We start from the raw sequence: 14770 nt of genomic DNA, 5'->3' as shown, positions 1-14770 counted from the left end.
TCAACGTTGTGTTGTAGAACTGCTCCTATGCCATAGGGTGAAGCATCGCAGGAGAGCACTAGTGGTCTGTCCAAACTGTATTGAACTAGGAAAAACGCATCCATCAAGTACTCCTTGGATTTCTTGAAGGCTTCCTGTTCTTTCTTGGACCATTTCCACTCTTGATTATTCTGTAGAAGGTCGTACAGGGGTGCTACTGTACTCGCTAAGTTGGGCGTGAACTTTCTGTAGTCGTTCAGCATTCCGAGGTAGGACCTCAATTCAGATACATTTTTGGGTTCTGGTGCTTGCTGGATTGCTGTGACCTTTTCCTTCTTTGGGTGGATTCCTTTCTCATCTATAATGTTCTCTAGGAATGGGACTTGCTTCAAGAAAAACTTGCATTTGTCTGGCCTCAGTTTGAGTCCTGCTGTAATGCCCTTAACACTGCTCTCAGGTTTGACATGTGCACTTCTCAATTTCTTCCAATGACGTAGATGTCATCCATAAAGACTAGGACGCCTCTGATACCCTTCAGTATCATCTCAATTGGTCTTTGGAACAATGTTGGTGGAGTACTTACACCATACAGTAATCTTCTGAACTGGTACAGTCCTTTCATTGTGTTGATCGTGGTCAACATGCACGACTTCTCATCCAGTTGAAGTTGCTGGTAGGCATGTTTCAGGTACAGCTTTGTGAATTCTTTCCCTCCATTAAGTTCAGCAAGTAGCTCTTTGACTTTAGGAATAGGGTAAGTTTTCACCTTCAAGTACTTGTTGAGTGTCGTCTTGTAGTCTCTGCATAGACGAACTTCTCCTGATGACTTGAGTACCGGAACGACAGGAGTTGCCCATTGTGAGTATTTCACTGCTTCAATGATAGTTTTCCTTCTCCATCCTGTCGATTTCCTTCTCGACCTTCTCCCGGAGTGCCAGTGGGACTATGCGAGCCTTGCAGAATATGGGTGAGCATGGTCTTTTACTTCTAGCAAGACTTTACATTCCCTCAGGTGGCCTAATCTCTTATCAAACACTTGGAAGAATTCTATCAACAAGTCATCTTGTGTATTAACTGTGGTGTCTACCAGACTGATACTATTGATGGAGAGCATACTCTTCCATAGTTCCATGTACTTGAGCCAGTTTCTGCCTACCAGTGTAGCTCCGTTTCCCTCGACAACCACTATGGATAGATCCATGATCTCTCATTCTATGTGGGCCTTGACTTTCAGTTTTCCCAACACCGGAATGTCTGTTCCCAAATATGCATTGAGTTGGCAAGCTGTTCTAGACAGTGGTATCTCTGGAAAGGTGGATCTGTAGACCTCTTTTTTGATCAGAGTGACGCCTGATCCGGAATCTAGCTCGAACTTCATTGGCTTGTCGTTGACAAGTATGGTTTTCTTCCATTTACCTGTCTTTCCTTCATGTACTGAGGAAACCACAAAAATCTCTTCAAAAACATCATCATCTTCCAGAGTAACCTCCGATTCCTCAACTTCAATCATGTTCGTTGACTTCTTGTTTTTACTGTACTCTTTCTTCTTCCCAGATCTAGGTGCACAACAAGCGCAGGAGAGACGTCCAACCTCCTTACAGCTGTTACAAGTTGCTGAGATGTAGTGACAGTCTGGAGGCTTGTGATCTTCTAGGTTATACCTGATACATGGTTTGTAATTACTGGGTTTACTCTTGGGAGTTTTCTTCTGTTGTTGCTTTCCCTTGTGTTGTGACAACTTGTGTACAGAACTTGTGCTTGTACCTTGATTTTGGATGGCTTTAGTTTCCTTGTTGACTGTTTCCATTGACAAGGCTATTTGGTATGCTTGGTCAAAAGTCATAGTTGATTTCTCTTGCAGTAATCTACGCCTAATTGCCTCATTGTGTACTCCTGCTATAAATCTGTTTCTGAACCACATCAGCAAGTTGTGGCTGCAATCACAGTCTTCTGAAATTCTTCTCAGATTAACAACAAATGTACTGATACTTTCATCTGGCCTTACAGTTCTGTTGAAGTTACAACGTGCAGTAATGATGTTTGGAGGTGGGTGGAGATGAAGAGAGAGTTGGCTTACAACATTTTCAAACTTCTGATCACTAACTTTCTCTGGGGAAAATAGATCATGAGCAAGCTTGTACAATTCGTCTCCCATGGATGACATGAAGATATGGATTTTTCTTTTCTGATCAACAACATTGTTGGCTGCCATACTTGATTCAAACCTTTCAGCATATGATGAAAAATTTTCTTTTCTACCTGAGAACTTGGGAATAGGCACACAGAATCCATAATTTTGAGCTGCTTCCTGATTTGCCATGATGAAATTAGGTCGCTGTCATTCAAAGTCACAGAAACTGTCCTTATCGTGATAGGGATTGAATTTATAATCAGAAACACATAGTTTGGCTGATTATGGTGGTTTGGAACACTTAGTTCACTTATTCTGATCCTAAGATCACTTGCAATGTCATTTGAACACTTGCAGAAATTTGACACGGGTTTCTCGCCATTTTTATGAATGTCAGTTCATGGAACTTCAAATCAATATTCACCCTGTTTTAGGAATCCGTAGACCCTTCTGAACACTTAGTCCAATTTAACCTGGCCTGGTGAACGGGATCCCATCGTCGTCGCCATTAATTCTGTCGTGTATCCACCGTGATTGACCTCAGTCAATGACAGAACAGCAATTCATGTCATAACAGCAGCCATGTTTATTCCACCACACTACATTCAAGGGAAATCACTCTAGTTGCCTCTAGCATCAGAGCTGGCATTAAGTCTTACGGAGTTGTCTCCCTTAGACTGTTAACTTTATGTACTCTTAAGTGCCATGCACTACAGATACCATGCCAGGACAATGAATGCGAGTACGATACTGACAGTGGCCAGAAGTGCAGTTTCCCTTGAGCATGAATGTGTCTTATGAGTAAATATTTTGCAGTAATGACTGAATCAGTGAAAACATAAGTTGCTTGACTCTACCGTCTTCTGGTAGAATTTGTCACCAGGGTTTTAAGTTGTTTTTCTTTCTACACGATTCCATTTTGTTGAGGAATTCGTGGTATTCAAGAGTCGAGACCACATTTATCGAAACCTTCATGCAAAACCCCGAAACATCAGATGAAAAGTAACAACATTAGATGCCATTTGAGATAGTGTTTAATGCACGGTTTCATCAGCATGCCGGTAGTTGTAACTACGTTGGATCATACACGTGTCCTGGGACATCAAAATGTAAATGTACAAAGGTATAAATGCATGTGATCCTTTTCAACTATTTCCAGTTTGCAAAGATATATATAAGGGATAATGTTCACAGAACTTTGAATTTTATGCACTGGATAAAGCAGAAATCTAGAAATCCTATATCTAGAGTGCCAGTGATTATTTTACACTTATGATGTAGTTGGGAAGTTGCAAGCAGCTTTGCTTTGATTACTGGTCTTTATGATTGTTTTCTTTTCTGTCCACAGGTTGAAGATAGGCGACCCTCAAGTAACTAGAGCCTTATCACAGAGCAGCCAGCGTCATACCAAACCTCTCTAGTTGATATATGTATCGCGTCTGTCGTAAACACGTGTCAGTGAAATGTAATAAAATGTGTTGAAACGTAACTGATGTGTTTCTTTATGGCTCAGTATCAATAAACTGTTTGGGTGTAACTACCACTTGTGTGAGTGAGTGAATGTGGTCTGTGTCTGTGTGTGGGTTTGTCATCATCGTCTGTGAGGAAATCTGCGGATATGGTATTATGACCCCTTTAGTATGGGGAGCTAAAACATCATAGTCATGGACAGGTATGGGTATGGCGATGTCACTATTTCAGTGTGGGGTGCCAAAGTATCAGTCATTGACACGTACGGGTGTGGCGCTGTTGACCCTTCAGTGTGGGGAGCAAAAGCATGAAACATTGACACGTGCGGGTATATTACTGTCACCCCTTTAGTGTGGGGAGTTAAAGTAACAGTCACTGACACGTACCGATATGGTACTGTCACCCCTTCAGTATGCCTAGCTGAAACATCAGTCATGGACACGTAGGGGTATGGTACTGTCACCGATTCAGTGGGGGACTATGGTATCAGTCATTGACACGTACGGGTATGGTGCAGTCACCCCTTCAGTGTAGAGAGCTAAAGTATCAGCCATTGACACGTACGGGTATGGCACTGTCACTCATTCGGTGTGGGGAGCTAAAGCATCAATCATTGACACGTACGGATAGGGTACTGTCATTTCTTCAGTGTGGGGAGCCTGCAGTGATGCAGCCCTTGACACGGACGGGTGTAGTTCTGGCACCTCTTCAGAGTGAGAAGACACCCCACTGACGTGCAGACACTGTCCCAGAAACACTGAGTATTTGCAGATTTGATCCTCCCCGATCTAGTGAGGATTGGGTGATCACAATGTGTGCGTGACAAAATCCGTCGAAGCGTAAACGATGTGTTCCTGAATAGCTCGGTTCAATATGTTTCTGTGTAATTATAAGTATCACTTGTATGAGTGACTATGTGTGTCAGCTGCGTATCCTGAGGCGATACAGTCACTGTGTGATACACGTGTACAAGAGACAAAACATTCTCTTTTAAGAATCTGTAATTGTACTGATCCAATTAATTATAGTCAATTTTTTTCACTGCAGATGTCTTTCGCCCCTGAAGAAGAAGGGCTTCCCAGGGCTTCTTTTCTTCCTATTTTATGACAATAATCTAGAAATTATAATCGTCTAACGGGATCGTGTGGTCAGTGTCGGCGACTTGGTTGACACATGTACCATCATACACCTCATTTGTGTAGATCGATGATCAGTGGATTGTCCAGACACGATTATTTAGATACCGTTGCCATATAGGTGAAATATATTTCTCAATACGGTGTTAAACAACAAAGCAAACTGGTAAGTAGGTAAGTGGGTGAGAGTGTTAGGTTTTACGCCACGTTTAACAATATTCCAGCAATATCATGGCGGGGACACTAGAAATTCGTTTCAGATATTTTTCACATGAAGGGAATGGAACCCGGGTCTTCGGCGTGACGAACGAGCACTCAAACAACTAGGTCACCCCATGGGTATTTTAGGGTGGGGTGGGGTGGGTGTGTACTTGGTTTACACATGTCATCGTATCTGTGTGGTAGATCGATGTTCATGCTGTTGATCACTGAATTGTATAGTCAAGACTCCATTATATACAGACGGCTTGCACATAGCTAGAATACTGCTGAGTGATGGGTAAATGGGACTTGCTATGAGTGCTGGGTAAAGGTGACTTGAGCAGGGTACGGGAGAACTAGTCATTAACTTCACGTAATGCTATGACGATCTCGCGAGATTTATGACGTCGCTATGACGACAGCTTCACTTTTGATGCCGCCATTTTGACGCTATCATACCTCTGTGATACTGTTGAATTTCTGCTGACATTTGCCTCACGATCTGCTCATCACCAGTTATTGTCACTATGTACTCCTACAGCCAAGGTATTTCTTTATTTCTAAGATAATTATTGTTGCCTGTTTTTCTTTCTTTAACCCCCTGGATGCCACAGGGACATATATGTCCCTCCTCTACATCCCTCACTTTGAAATCCAATAACATTCTAAATATACCACGTATATATAAGCACCTCACAGTTTTGGTGCGGAAAATTCCCTGTTTCTTGATACCATCCACTATTACCTCAGACCAAGCTAAAGTGCTCAAAATTGCCTTTCAAAATAGGTTTCATCGTAAATGTCGTCATTTTGCAAACTGTACTAAATCGAGATTCACAGCGTTATTTGCAGTATGTTTTGAAATGTGAAAATCGGATAATTACTGGGAGTATTGAATTTCAAAAACAGCATATTAATGATCACTGATGTCAAGTTTTCATGTAACCAGTAATGATAATTCTGAAACGTCGCCGATGAATCCAGAATCGGTTGGGATGTTTTTGAAAACACACTTACACGAACGCCGAAGTGCGCTTTCCGGCATATTGGTTAGTGTTTACAAAATCACGTTTCGAGAATGCCGGTATTGAGACGCCTATAGCATCACGTATATTTCATAGTCAGCTGCGACAAATGCATAATTGAATTCCCCACTCATCTTAGAATCAAATTACAAATGGTCTTTGTCACCAATACCAACTGTCTAGGCGAAACGAAACGAAAGATAATTGGTATGAAAACGAACGCTGTGCTCGAAAGACAGCGCTTGTTTGAAATGTACCAAAGAAAAAAATCCAATTTTACACTGCGTAGCATTTTCGGTAATATTCCAACATCCAGGCGTCTAATCATTGCTTACAATGGCTCAATACGCTTAGTATATTCTGGGAAGAGTGTCGTAGCAAAAGATTAAGTTAAAAAAAATTAAAAATAGATACAATGAAATAATCTGGTAATTCATAAGAAACTGTCAAACTTTAGTGCAGCGTGACGCCATGACTGACGCAAAATCACGCAGAACGACAACGGTACTTGTCGGCATTTCTGGCTTCTTCCGTCATTTACAGTGTAAACGATAAAAACATATAACAATACACAGATACTCAGAATAATTCTGATTACTTACATCTCACATTTATATACAAAAGATCCCCGAATCAAGGAAAACGTCCTCGCAAAATCCTGTGTACTCTTGTCAGCGAAGCCGCCATTTTGAAAGAAATCGGTGATCGGTAGCGATGTCACACGTCAACATTGTTGCACATATTAGGCAATTTCTTTGAGGTGAAGGTCGGTTGAAGAAGAGTAAACACAATGCCCATAGCATTCCGATTGCACTTTTTGTATTGTGATGTATATTTTGCGTATCGTTCCGATATTTTTTCATGAAACTGATTTCAGTATCTACATATGTCCATGTTCAACACCGTATCATTTGTGGATTTAAGGTATGCGTTTTTATTCTTTGAAAGCTTTTGATTGTTTGAATAATATTTACGTGGGAAATTGACTCAGTAAGTGTTCTATACCACATTTTAATCCTCTACACAAGTGTTGGAAGATCACACGTAGCCATTACTGCAACATGTGCTTTAGTTCCCGTGATGTACAATATTCAATACGTTGGGACAAATATTGCAGTTTCATATGAACAGGTTAATAGACAGCGATTTAATTCCAAGTAAAACTGATAATATTAATGAAAATGATTTGTACGTTGTATGAAATGTAGGGGCACACATACTACTACATGTATTTAAAAAGGAATTGTCTTGTTCAGTGTATTGGTTTGTGTCGTTTTTATAGACAAAACAATTATGAACATTGATTGACCAGGTGCGAGTTTGTCAAAAACGTTTCATGATTCATTATCAGTTTTTTCGATCATAAAGTCAATTCAAATTCGAATAAAATATATCTGATGGCAGAATATCTAACTCAAACAATATTTATACGAAAATTGTTAAAAATATATAAACCAGGTCATGTCTTAATTTGGACAAGCCTTACGTCAATATTCTAATAGTTCTGTACTGAAAAAGCGATCTCTTTGTACCTTTCATTGCATACATATGAAGTGAAATGATTTCATAATCATAAGAAGAAAAGTCTATTTCCTAAATGAAAATACTCAATGAATATTCAGGTGTCGTGAAATTGTGATTTACGCTAAATTGATGCTAGACAGGTGCACGTGTTGCTTATAATAAGATATGTAGTAAAACCGTGCAATTGTTGATATATTCAGGACCCTATTTCAGTGATAAAACCATTCATTTTATATTTTGGCTAAAAAGTGTTGGATTCTGACACAGAAGCCGAGATCTTTTACACATTGAATGGAAATTAGGTTAGATATATACTACTCAGCAACCAGAGTCGTCTTTTTCCAACGTCACAAAATGCACAAAACGTGTCGTGACGTCAACTAAAATGTCGCATTATTTTCAGTTATTTCATTACATTTGAAAATGTGGCTGTTACTCCGTTAATAATGATGCAAAATTAATAAAAATACATCTACACAAACAAGAGAATATGGGAATCTAAGAACTAAAATATGCATCGGATAGGGACATCCAAATCGTTATTACCTGCTTCTTCATGTAGTACACTGGCACCTTTTCTTACAAATTGTGAAAGTACCAAAAGGTATCCTCTCACATTGGGGAACTGTGTTCTGGAATAGTTTGGTTCACTGTGAACAAAACATAAGGGAAATATACTGTCCGTACCCACAGCAAATTCTCTCCATGTGATCGGAGTTACATTGACCTAATGTAAACCATAGCTGACTTATGCCCCCTTATCTTCATACGTGCATGACCTCTCTGTCGACGCTTGACGTCATTGGAGAAAATCGATTTTTTACATTTATTGAGGGTCATTTTTTACTTTGTGCGTATGACGTTATGCATTAGCACATAAATCCATTTCATATACACATATGTCGTTCAGATATCAAGCTATATTTTCTTCTCTCACACTTTACGTAAAGATGACAAATGAAAGAAATCATAGCAGAGTGCTTTTATCGGTGCACGATAAAAAAAGGAGAAATTTACTGTTTTTCAACGCACACAAAAGTTTTGCACAACATTTAGCAGTGTCTATTTCTCAGACCCCTGAGGTAGTCGCAGTTATATTTATACCAACGGATAGGAAATCAAATATTCCACATTTGGGTGCAATTTTATAACCGTACACAGATCCAGGACCACGCGAGCGCAATTTTCGCACAACGCTCACTTTTCAAACGTTACGAAAATGTGCGCCTGAAAAAAAACTCGGCATCCAGGGGGTTAATAACTTATTTACTTCATTCATTCTGCTGTAGGGAAGCTAAGAAGATCTTGCCGGCTGCCATCAAATATTCACCTGTTCTAGCATCTTTTTCACATTAATATTGAGGCCATTCAAAGTTTCAGAGTGTTTACAGACAACAGGAATACAACGTCGCTCCACACAATTATATAATAAATAAACATTTTAAGCTGATAACTGGTGGGTAATGAGGTTTTTTTCGTATGGGTGCCCATGCTGGTATTCTACAGGGTTAGCCCAGGCTTGAACAAGCCTTAATATGGAAATGTTAACCGTAAATGACCTCAACTGCCACTGAATTGTCCTAGAAAGCTCCTATATTTAGCAAAATGTGTCAACTTTAAATGAAATACTTCTAAAAGTGTTACGTTATGACAGTCATTAGTCTCGATCACGAATCAAAACTTTCCCAGTTGAAGAATGTAACTAAACGTTATTTCTCACTGATGGTCGTTTCGCGTGTGACTAACCAAATGGATATTTTAACTACTTTTATGGGTTAACCGGGTTCCTATAAATTTTGTCTTGAAAAGGTACAAAAAGGTCAAATGTTTGATTCTTCATAAGGAAGCATGTTCAGTTGTTCACAGCTGTACTGTAGTGTTACATTGACAATCTTGACAGGAACGCCCAGATAAGTCAGTTCCCAACATGTTGATAAAGATATCTACACGGGCGTCTCGATCATGCTAGCTATTTATTGTTACCCAAGAGAATTCTGCAAGTTCAGTTAACAACTGGCAGTACGAACAGTGGCCATTGTCGTGATGCTTTTACGAATACTTCTAAAACGCGGCTGAAGTGGTTAATGAACATTCTTCTTGAGCTGCCTTATAAAGTTGTGAAGTTGCCCTTAGGTATATGTTTTGTAAGATCTTGCTAGTCATCAGAAGTGGCAGAGGTGAGAATGAAGTGTCGCTTTGTCTAGTTTCTACTGAAACATACTCCAACGCTACGAGCACCTTTACAGTATGGTGGTGGTCCTACGAGTACTTGGATAACCAAGATTGAAAGTCTGACCAGTCCGTGATTATGACAAATCAACATGTCAAAGTCATCCCAAATAAATAATGCCACTAAGTCTTATTGTGAGATTGGCCCCTTGTACTCACAGTTGGAGGATAAATAATTGCTCAATGTTTAACCCCCAAACATTAACCCCATTAACTAAATAAGCACTGGAGTCTTTATTTCTGTGTCCTGTGAACATTGGTTTGGATGACTTTGTGTCTATTCACTATCTTTGATATTTAAGAAAAAAAACCTGTGCAATTATGGTGACTTGATTTTGTTTCATACATTGCCAGCACCAGCACATGAAACAGATTCTTGTCTGCTTAAAGTAAAACGTTGTGTGCAGAAACATGGGGCAGTATTAATATCATGTGCAATTTTATAGCCATACGCAGATCCAGTACCACGCGAGGGCAAATCTCGCACAACGCTCACTTTTCAAACCTTACGAAAATGTGCGCCTGAAAAAAACACCTCGGCATCCAGGGGGGTAAAGTAAAAGGTTGTGTACAGAAAACATGGGGTAATAATTTATTGATATCATCTTTATGAATTAGGTACATCTAGTGTCACAGCTTAATGATTACTCATCGTAATGTCCTGGTTTACTCAGTTTTGATAGAACCAGGTTCACTTTGTTGTTTGGTTATTTCTAAGACTTTCATTCCTTCTTTTCCCTCAGCCCTTGACCTCGTCATCCGGTTCCCGTTGAACTTTGACATCTGGGCCCCTCCTCGCCAAGTTTGTGTCTTGGGGAATCAGCATTTTTATAGTGTTGTTGTAAAACTGAAATTGTGTGTTGTCTGTTTTGTGTCTGGATCTAACCATCGTATTTGTCACTAATACAAAGTCATACTGCCACATATACTATTTATTTGGACACAATTCTCAATATGTGTGTGTGTGTGTGTGTGTGTGTGTGTGTGTGTGTGTGTGTGTGTGTGTGCATGTGTTTGTGTAGGTGTTCGCGCAATAAGAATTCTACATCTAAAGCACAATCCTTTTACAGTATGGGTACAGCTCTGTCGATCATTTATGAACATGTACCCTCTTTCTGTACGTCTATCTTCTATCACTCTGTACATGTTCTTTTCTCCCTCCCTCTTAGCGTCCTACTGGGAGGCACATGACCATCCTTGAACCCCTGTCGGAGCTGCCTACTCCTTCCACTTCTCTCCTTGCCCCTCTCTCTACCCCTATCCTCTGTGCTGGCCCCTACTTCGTTGACATCAACCTTGATGATGATGACACCCCGACCCAGTCCCCGTTTCGAGTCTTCCTTTCACGTGTGTCTGGATTCTTGAGGAGAGTGTTCCATGTCAAGATGGACGCTTAGAGTGACATCTTGAAATTGGCTGGATTGTTGAGGAGTGTGTTTGAGATGGAAGCTTAAAGTGACATTTTGAAATTGTTTGGATTCTTGAGAAGTGTGTTTAAGATGGACGCTTAGAGTGACATATTGCAATTGTTTGAATTCTTGAGGAGTGTGTTTGAGATGGACGCTTCAAGTGACATGTTGGAAATTGTTTGAATTCTTGAGGAGTGTGTTTAATATGGACCGTTAGAGTGACATCTAGCAAATCAGCCTTGAATTCTTGAGGAGTGTGTTGAAGGTGGACGTTGAGAGCGACATCTTGCAAATTGTTTGAATTCTTGAGGTGCATGTTCAAGATGGACGCTTAGAGTGACATCTTGCAGTTGTTTGAATTCTTGCGGTGTGTGTTTGAGGTGGACGCTTAGAGTAACATCTTGTAATTGTTTGTATTCTTGTGGAGTGTGTTGAAGATGGACGCTTCAAGTGACATCTTGCAATTGTTTGAATTCTTGAGGAGTGTTTAAGGTGGACGCTTAGAGTGACATCTTGCAAATTGTTTGAATTCTTGAGGAGTGTGTTTAAGATGGACGCTTCAAGTGACATCTTGCAGTTGTTTGAATTCTTGAGGAGTGTGTTTGAGATGGACCGTTGAAGTGACATCTTGCAATTTTTTTAATTCTTGAGGAGTGTGTTTGAGATGGACGCATAGAGTGACATCTTGCTGTTGTTTGAATTCTTGCGGAGTGTGTTTGAGATGGACGGATAGAGTGACATCTTGAAATTGTGTGAATTCTTGCGGAGTGTGTTTAAGGTGGGCGCTTAGAGTGACATCTTGAAAATTGTTTGAATTCTTGAGGAGTGTGTTTCAGATGGACGCTTCAAGTGACATCTTGCAATTTTTTTAATTCTTGAGGAGTGTGTTTCAGATGGACGCATAGAGTGACATCTTGCTGTTGTTTGAATTATTGAGCAGTGTGTTTGAGGTGGACGCATAGAGTGACATCTTGCAATTGTTTGAATTCTTGCGGAGTGTGTTTGAGATGGACGGATAGAGAGACATCTTGAAATTGTGTGAATTCTTGAGGAGTGTGTTTAAGGTGGACGCTTAGAGTGACATCTTTCAATTGTTTGAATTCTTGAGGAGTCTTTTTCAGATGGACGCTTAGAGTTTCATCTTGGAATTGTTTGAATTCTTGAGCAGTGTGTTTAAGATGGACACTTCGAGTGACATGTTGGAAATTGTTTGAATTCTTGAGGAGTGTGTTTAAGATGGACGCTTAGAGTGACATCTTGGAATTGTTTGAATTATTGAGCAGTGTGTTTGAGGTGGACGCTCACAGTGACATGTTGCAAATTTTTTGAATTCTTGAGTGTGTTAAAGATGGATGCCTTGAGTGATATGTTACCACTTTGGAAGCTCTATAATGTAATGATCAATTGCATTTTGTGCTAACTTCAGAATGTTTGATGGCTTTCCACACTTTTGGACCTTTCGGACATTCTTTTGGATCTTCGAGACATTTAGTGGTTTTTGGATTATTAATACTAGATAAAATCTGTTTCATAAGGACTATTTCTCCTTGCTCATTTTGGCTTTTTTGGACATGATTTGAGACATTTTAAAAATATTTATTCGGCACATATCCGTATTAACTAATAAATATTGCTTTCACTTTCCAACTTGTTTTCTCGTTTGTTTTGTAACTGAACATATTCCAGACTAGAACTGTGGATGTACTGATGAAATATAATTTGATCAAATGTGTACAGAAATGATAAACATGATTTAGACAGCACCCCTTGGAGCCTCTCTTTCATAGTACATGAAATACTGGAACACCTCTATTGCACTTACAAAATAAATATTAACACAAAGTGAATTTGGCCAGGGGTGTAGGGGTGTCACTGAATATCCATCCAGGTTAGAATTGGTCTCCAGCAACCCATAATTGTCATAAGAGATGAGTGAGTGAGTTTAGTTTTTCGCCGTACTCAGCAATATTCCAGCTATATGGCGGCGGTCTGTAAGTAGTTGAGTGAACCAGACAATCCAGTGATCAACAACATGAGCATCGATCTGTGCAATTGGGAACTGATGACGTGTCAACCAAGTCAGTTAGCTTGACCACCCGATCCCGCTCATCGCCTCTCACGACAAGCATAGTCGCATCATAAGAGATTTACAGATTGCCATAAAGCTGGAATATTGCTCAGTGTGGCATGAAACAACAAAAAGTGTCAGTACATAAACAATGATGTAGTTGCAAAACCACATGTACGAAAACGTGCCACTCTCCCCACCCCTCACACATGCATGCACACACATAAGCATCATCACAATTTAATTTGGGATATGCACATTCATTCACAATGCCCCCAATCATTTATACATTTGCCCTGTGTTTAATATGTATATATACAAGTAATACATAGTTGCGTATGCTAATGTATTGCCACCATTCCACAGAGCATTCACAATATATGTACATCAATCATTCGTACAGGGATGTGATTCATAGACACTTGTTTTATAATTAAATCATACGTTTAGTTGTTATTAGGAGGGATTTTTATGAAGTTTCTCATTTCTGTCCACAGATAAGCTACCCTCCTCTCAGTAGAGACTTGTCACCTATCAGCCATCATCAAAGCGAACATCTCCTTGTTATGTGTATCGCATCAGTTCTGAACATGTCACTCAAATGTAAAAAAATCTATGGAAACATAGCAGATCTGGTTTCTGTATAGCTCATTACAGAATGTTATGGTATAACTATATCCCTGGGAGGAAATCATGAAGTGATGAGAATCAATGACATGTACTGTCACACATCCACTAATGGGAGCCAAAGCATTCACTTCCTGACACTGTCGTGGTATTCTGAGATCTGATCTTCCAGGACCTGTCATGGTCCGAGGTAGAATAGGCCTTCACCAACCCATGCTTGCCATAAAAGGCGACTATGCTTGTCATAAGGGGTGACATGGGATCAGGTGGTCAGGCTCACTGACTTGGTTGACACATTACCTCGGTTCCCAATTGCGCAGATCGATGCTCATGCTGTTAAACACTGGATTGTCTGGGCCAGACTTGATTATTTACAGACCGCCACCATGTAACTGGAATATTGCTGAGTGCGGCGTAAACCTAAACTCACTCACTCTGATCTTCCCCAAAGGATTGGATGACTACATTGTCTGGTTGAGCACATACTAGTAGTTACACTATTATCATGCCTCTCTTGATTCAGGACCTTTGCGAGCTGCTGTTAATACCCTGTGGTTTACTTCCCGGCACATGGCTTGGTATCTTAGTGGGATATGAATGGAAAATCGCACACAAATTCACTTCCTATTTTGACTACTTGTGACCATTAGCAACAACATTCTTCACAAATCGTGTTTATTCATTGTACTTCGCATTTTGGCAGTCTGAGTGTCATACAAAATAGTTAGGGCTCACTACTGTAGAACACAGAACACTTGATATTAGCCAAAAGTAAAGACATTATCCTTCCCTGAGCGTGATCAATAGGTGCATGTGACAATTCGACATTATTTGCTTGAAGTTTAAACAAGGCACAAAAAGAGCGAAAACAGCACCAACCATGTTTCGACTGCAGTTCACAGTCCACAGCACTGTACGAGATACACACTTCAGATACTGCTTTTTTTATGCTGTCATACATTGGTGATACA

At 40.0% G+C, this 14770-nt stretch overlaps 1 protein-coding gene across 1 annotated transcript; it reads right to left on the bottom strand.

The window, feature by feature from the left end:
• Positions 1-1186: 1186 nt before the first annotated feature.
• LOC137275280 (uncharacterized) lies at positions 1187-2299 on the bottom strand. Its single transcript, XM_067808162.1, has one exon. The coding sequence runs from the start codon at positions 2297-2299 to the stop codon at positions 1187-1189; it is 1113 nt and encodes a 370-aa protein (XP_067664263.1).
• Between the last annotated feature and the right edge of the window lie 12471 nt (positions 2300-14770).

The sequence above is a fragment of the Haliotis asinina genome, chromosome 1, assembly GCF_037392515.1.
Source record: "Haliotis asinina isolate JCU_RB_2024 chromosome 1, JCU_Hal_asi_v2, whole genome shotgun sequence".
In the NCBI taxonomy this organism is placed as follows: Eukaryota; Metazoa; Mollusca; class Gastropoda; order Lepetellida; family Haliotidae; genus Haliotis; species Haliotis asinina.
Note: the sequence above shows the minus strand (reverse complement) of the source record. Positions and strands in the feature narration are given on the sequence as shown.

Excerpts from the sequence above, each read along its gene's own strand:
- LOC137275280 (XM_067808162.1), bottom strand. The coding sequence starts at position 2,299 with ATGGCAAATCAGGAAGCAGCTCAAAATTATGGATTCTGTGTGCCTATT.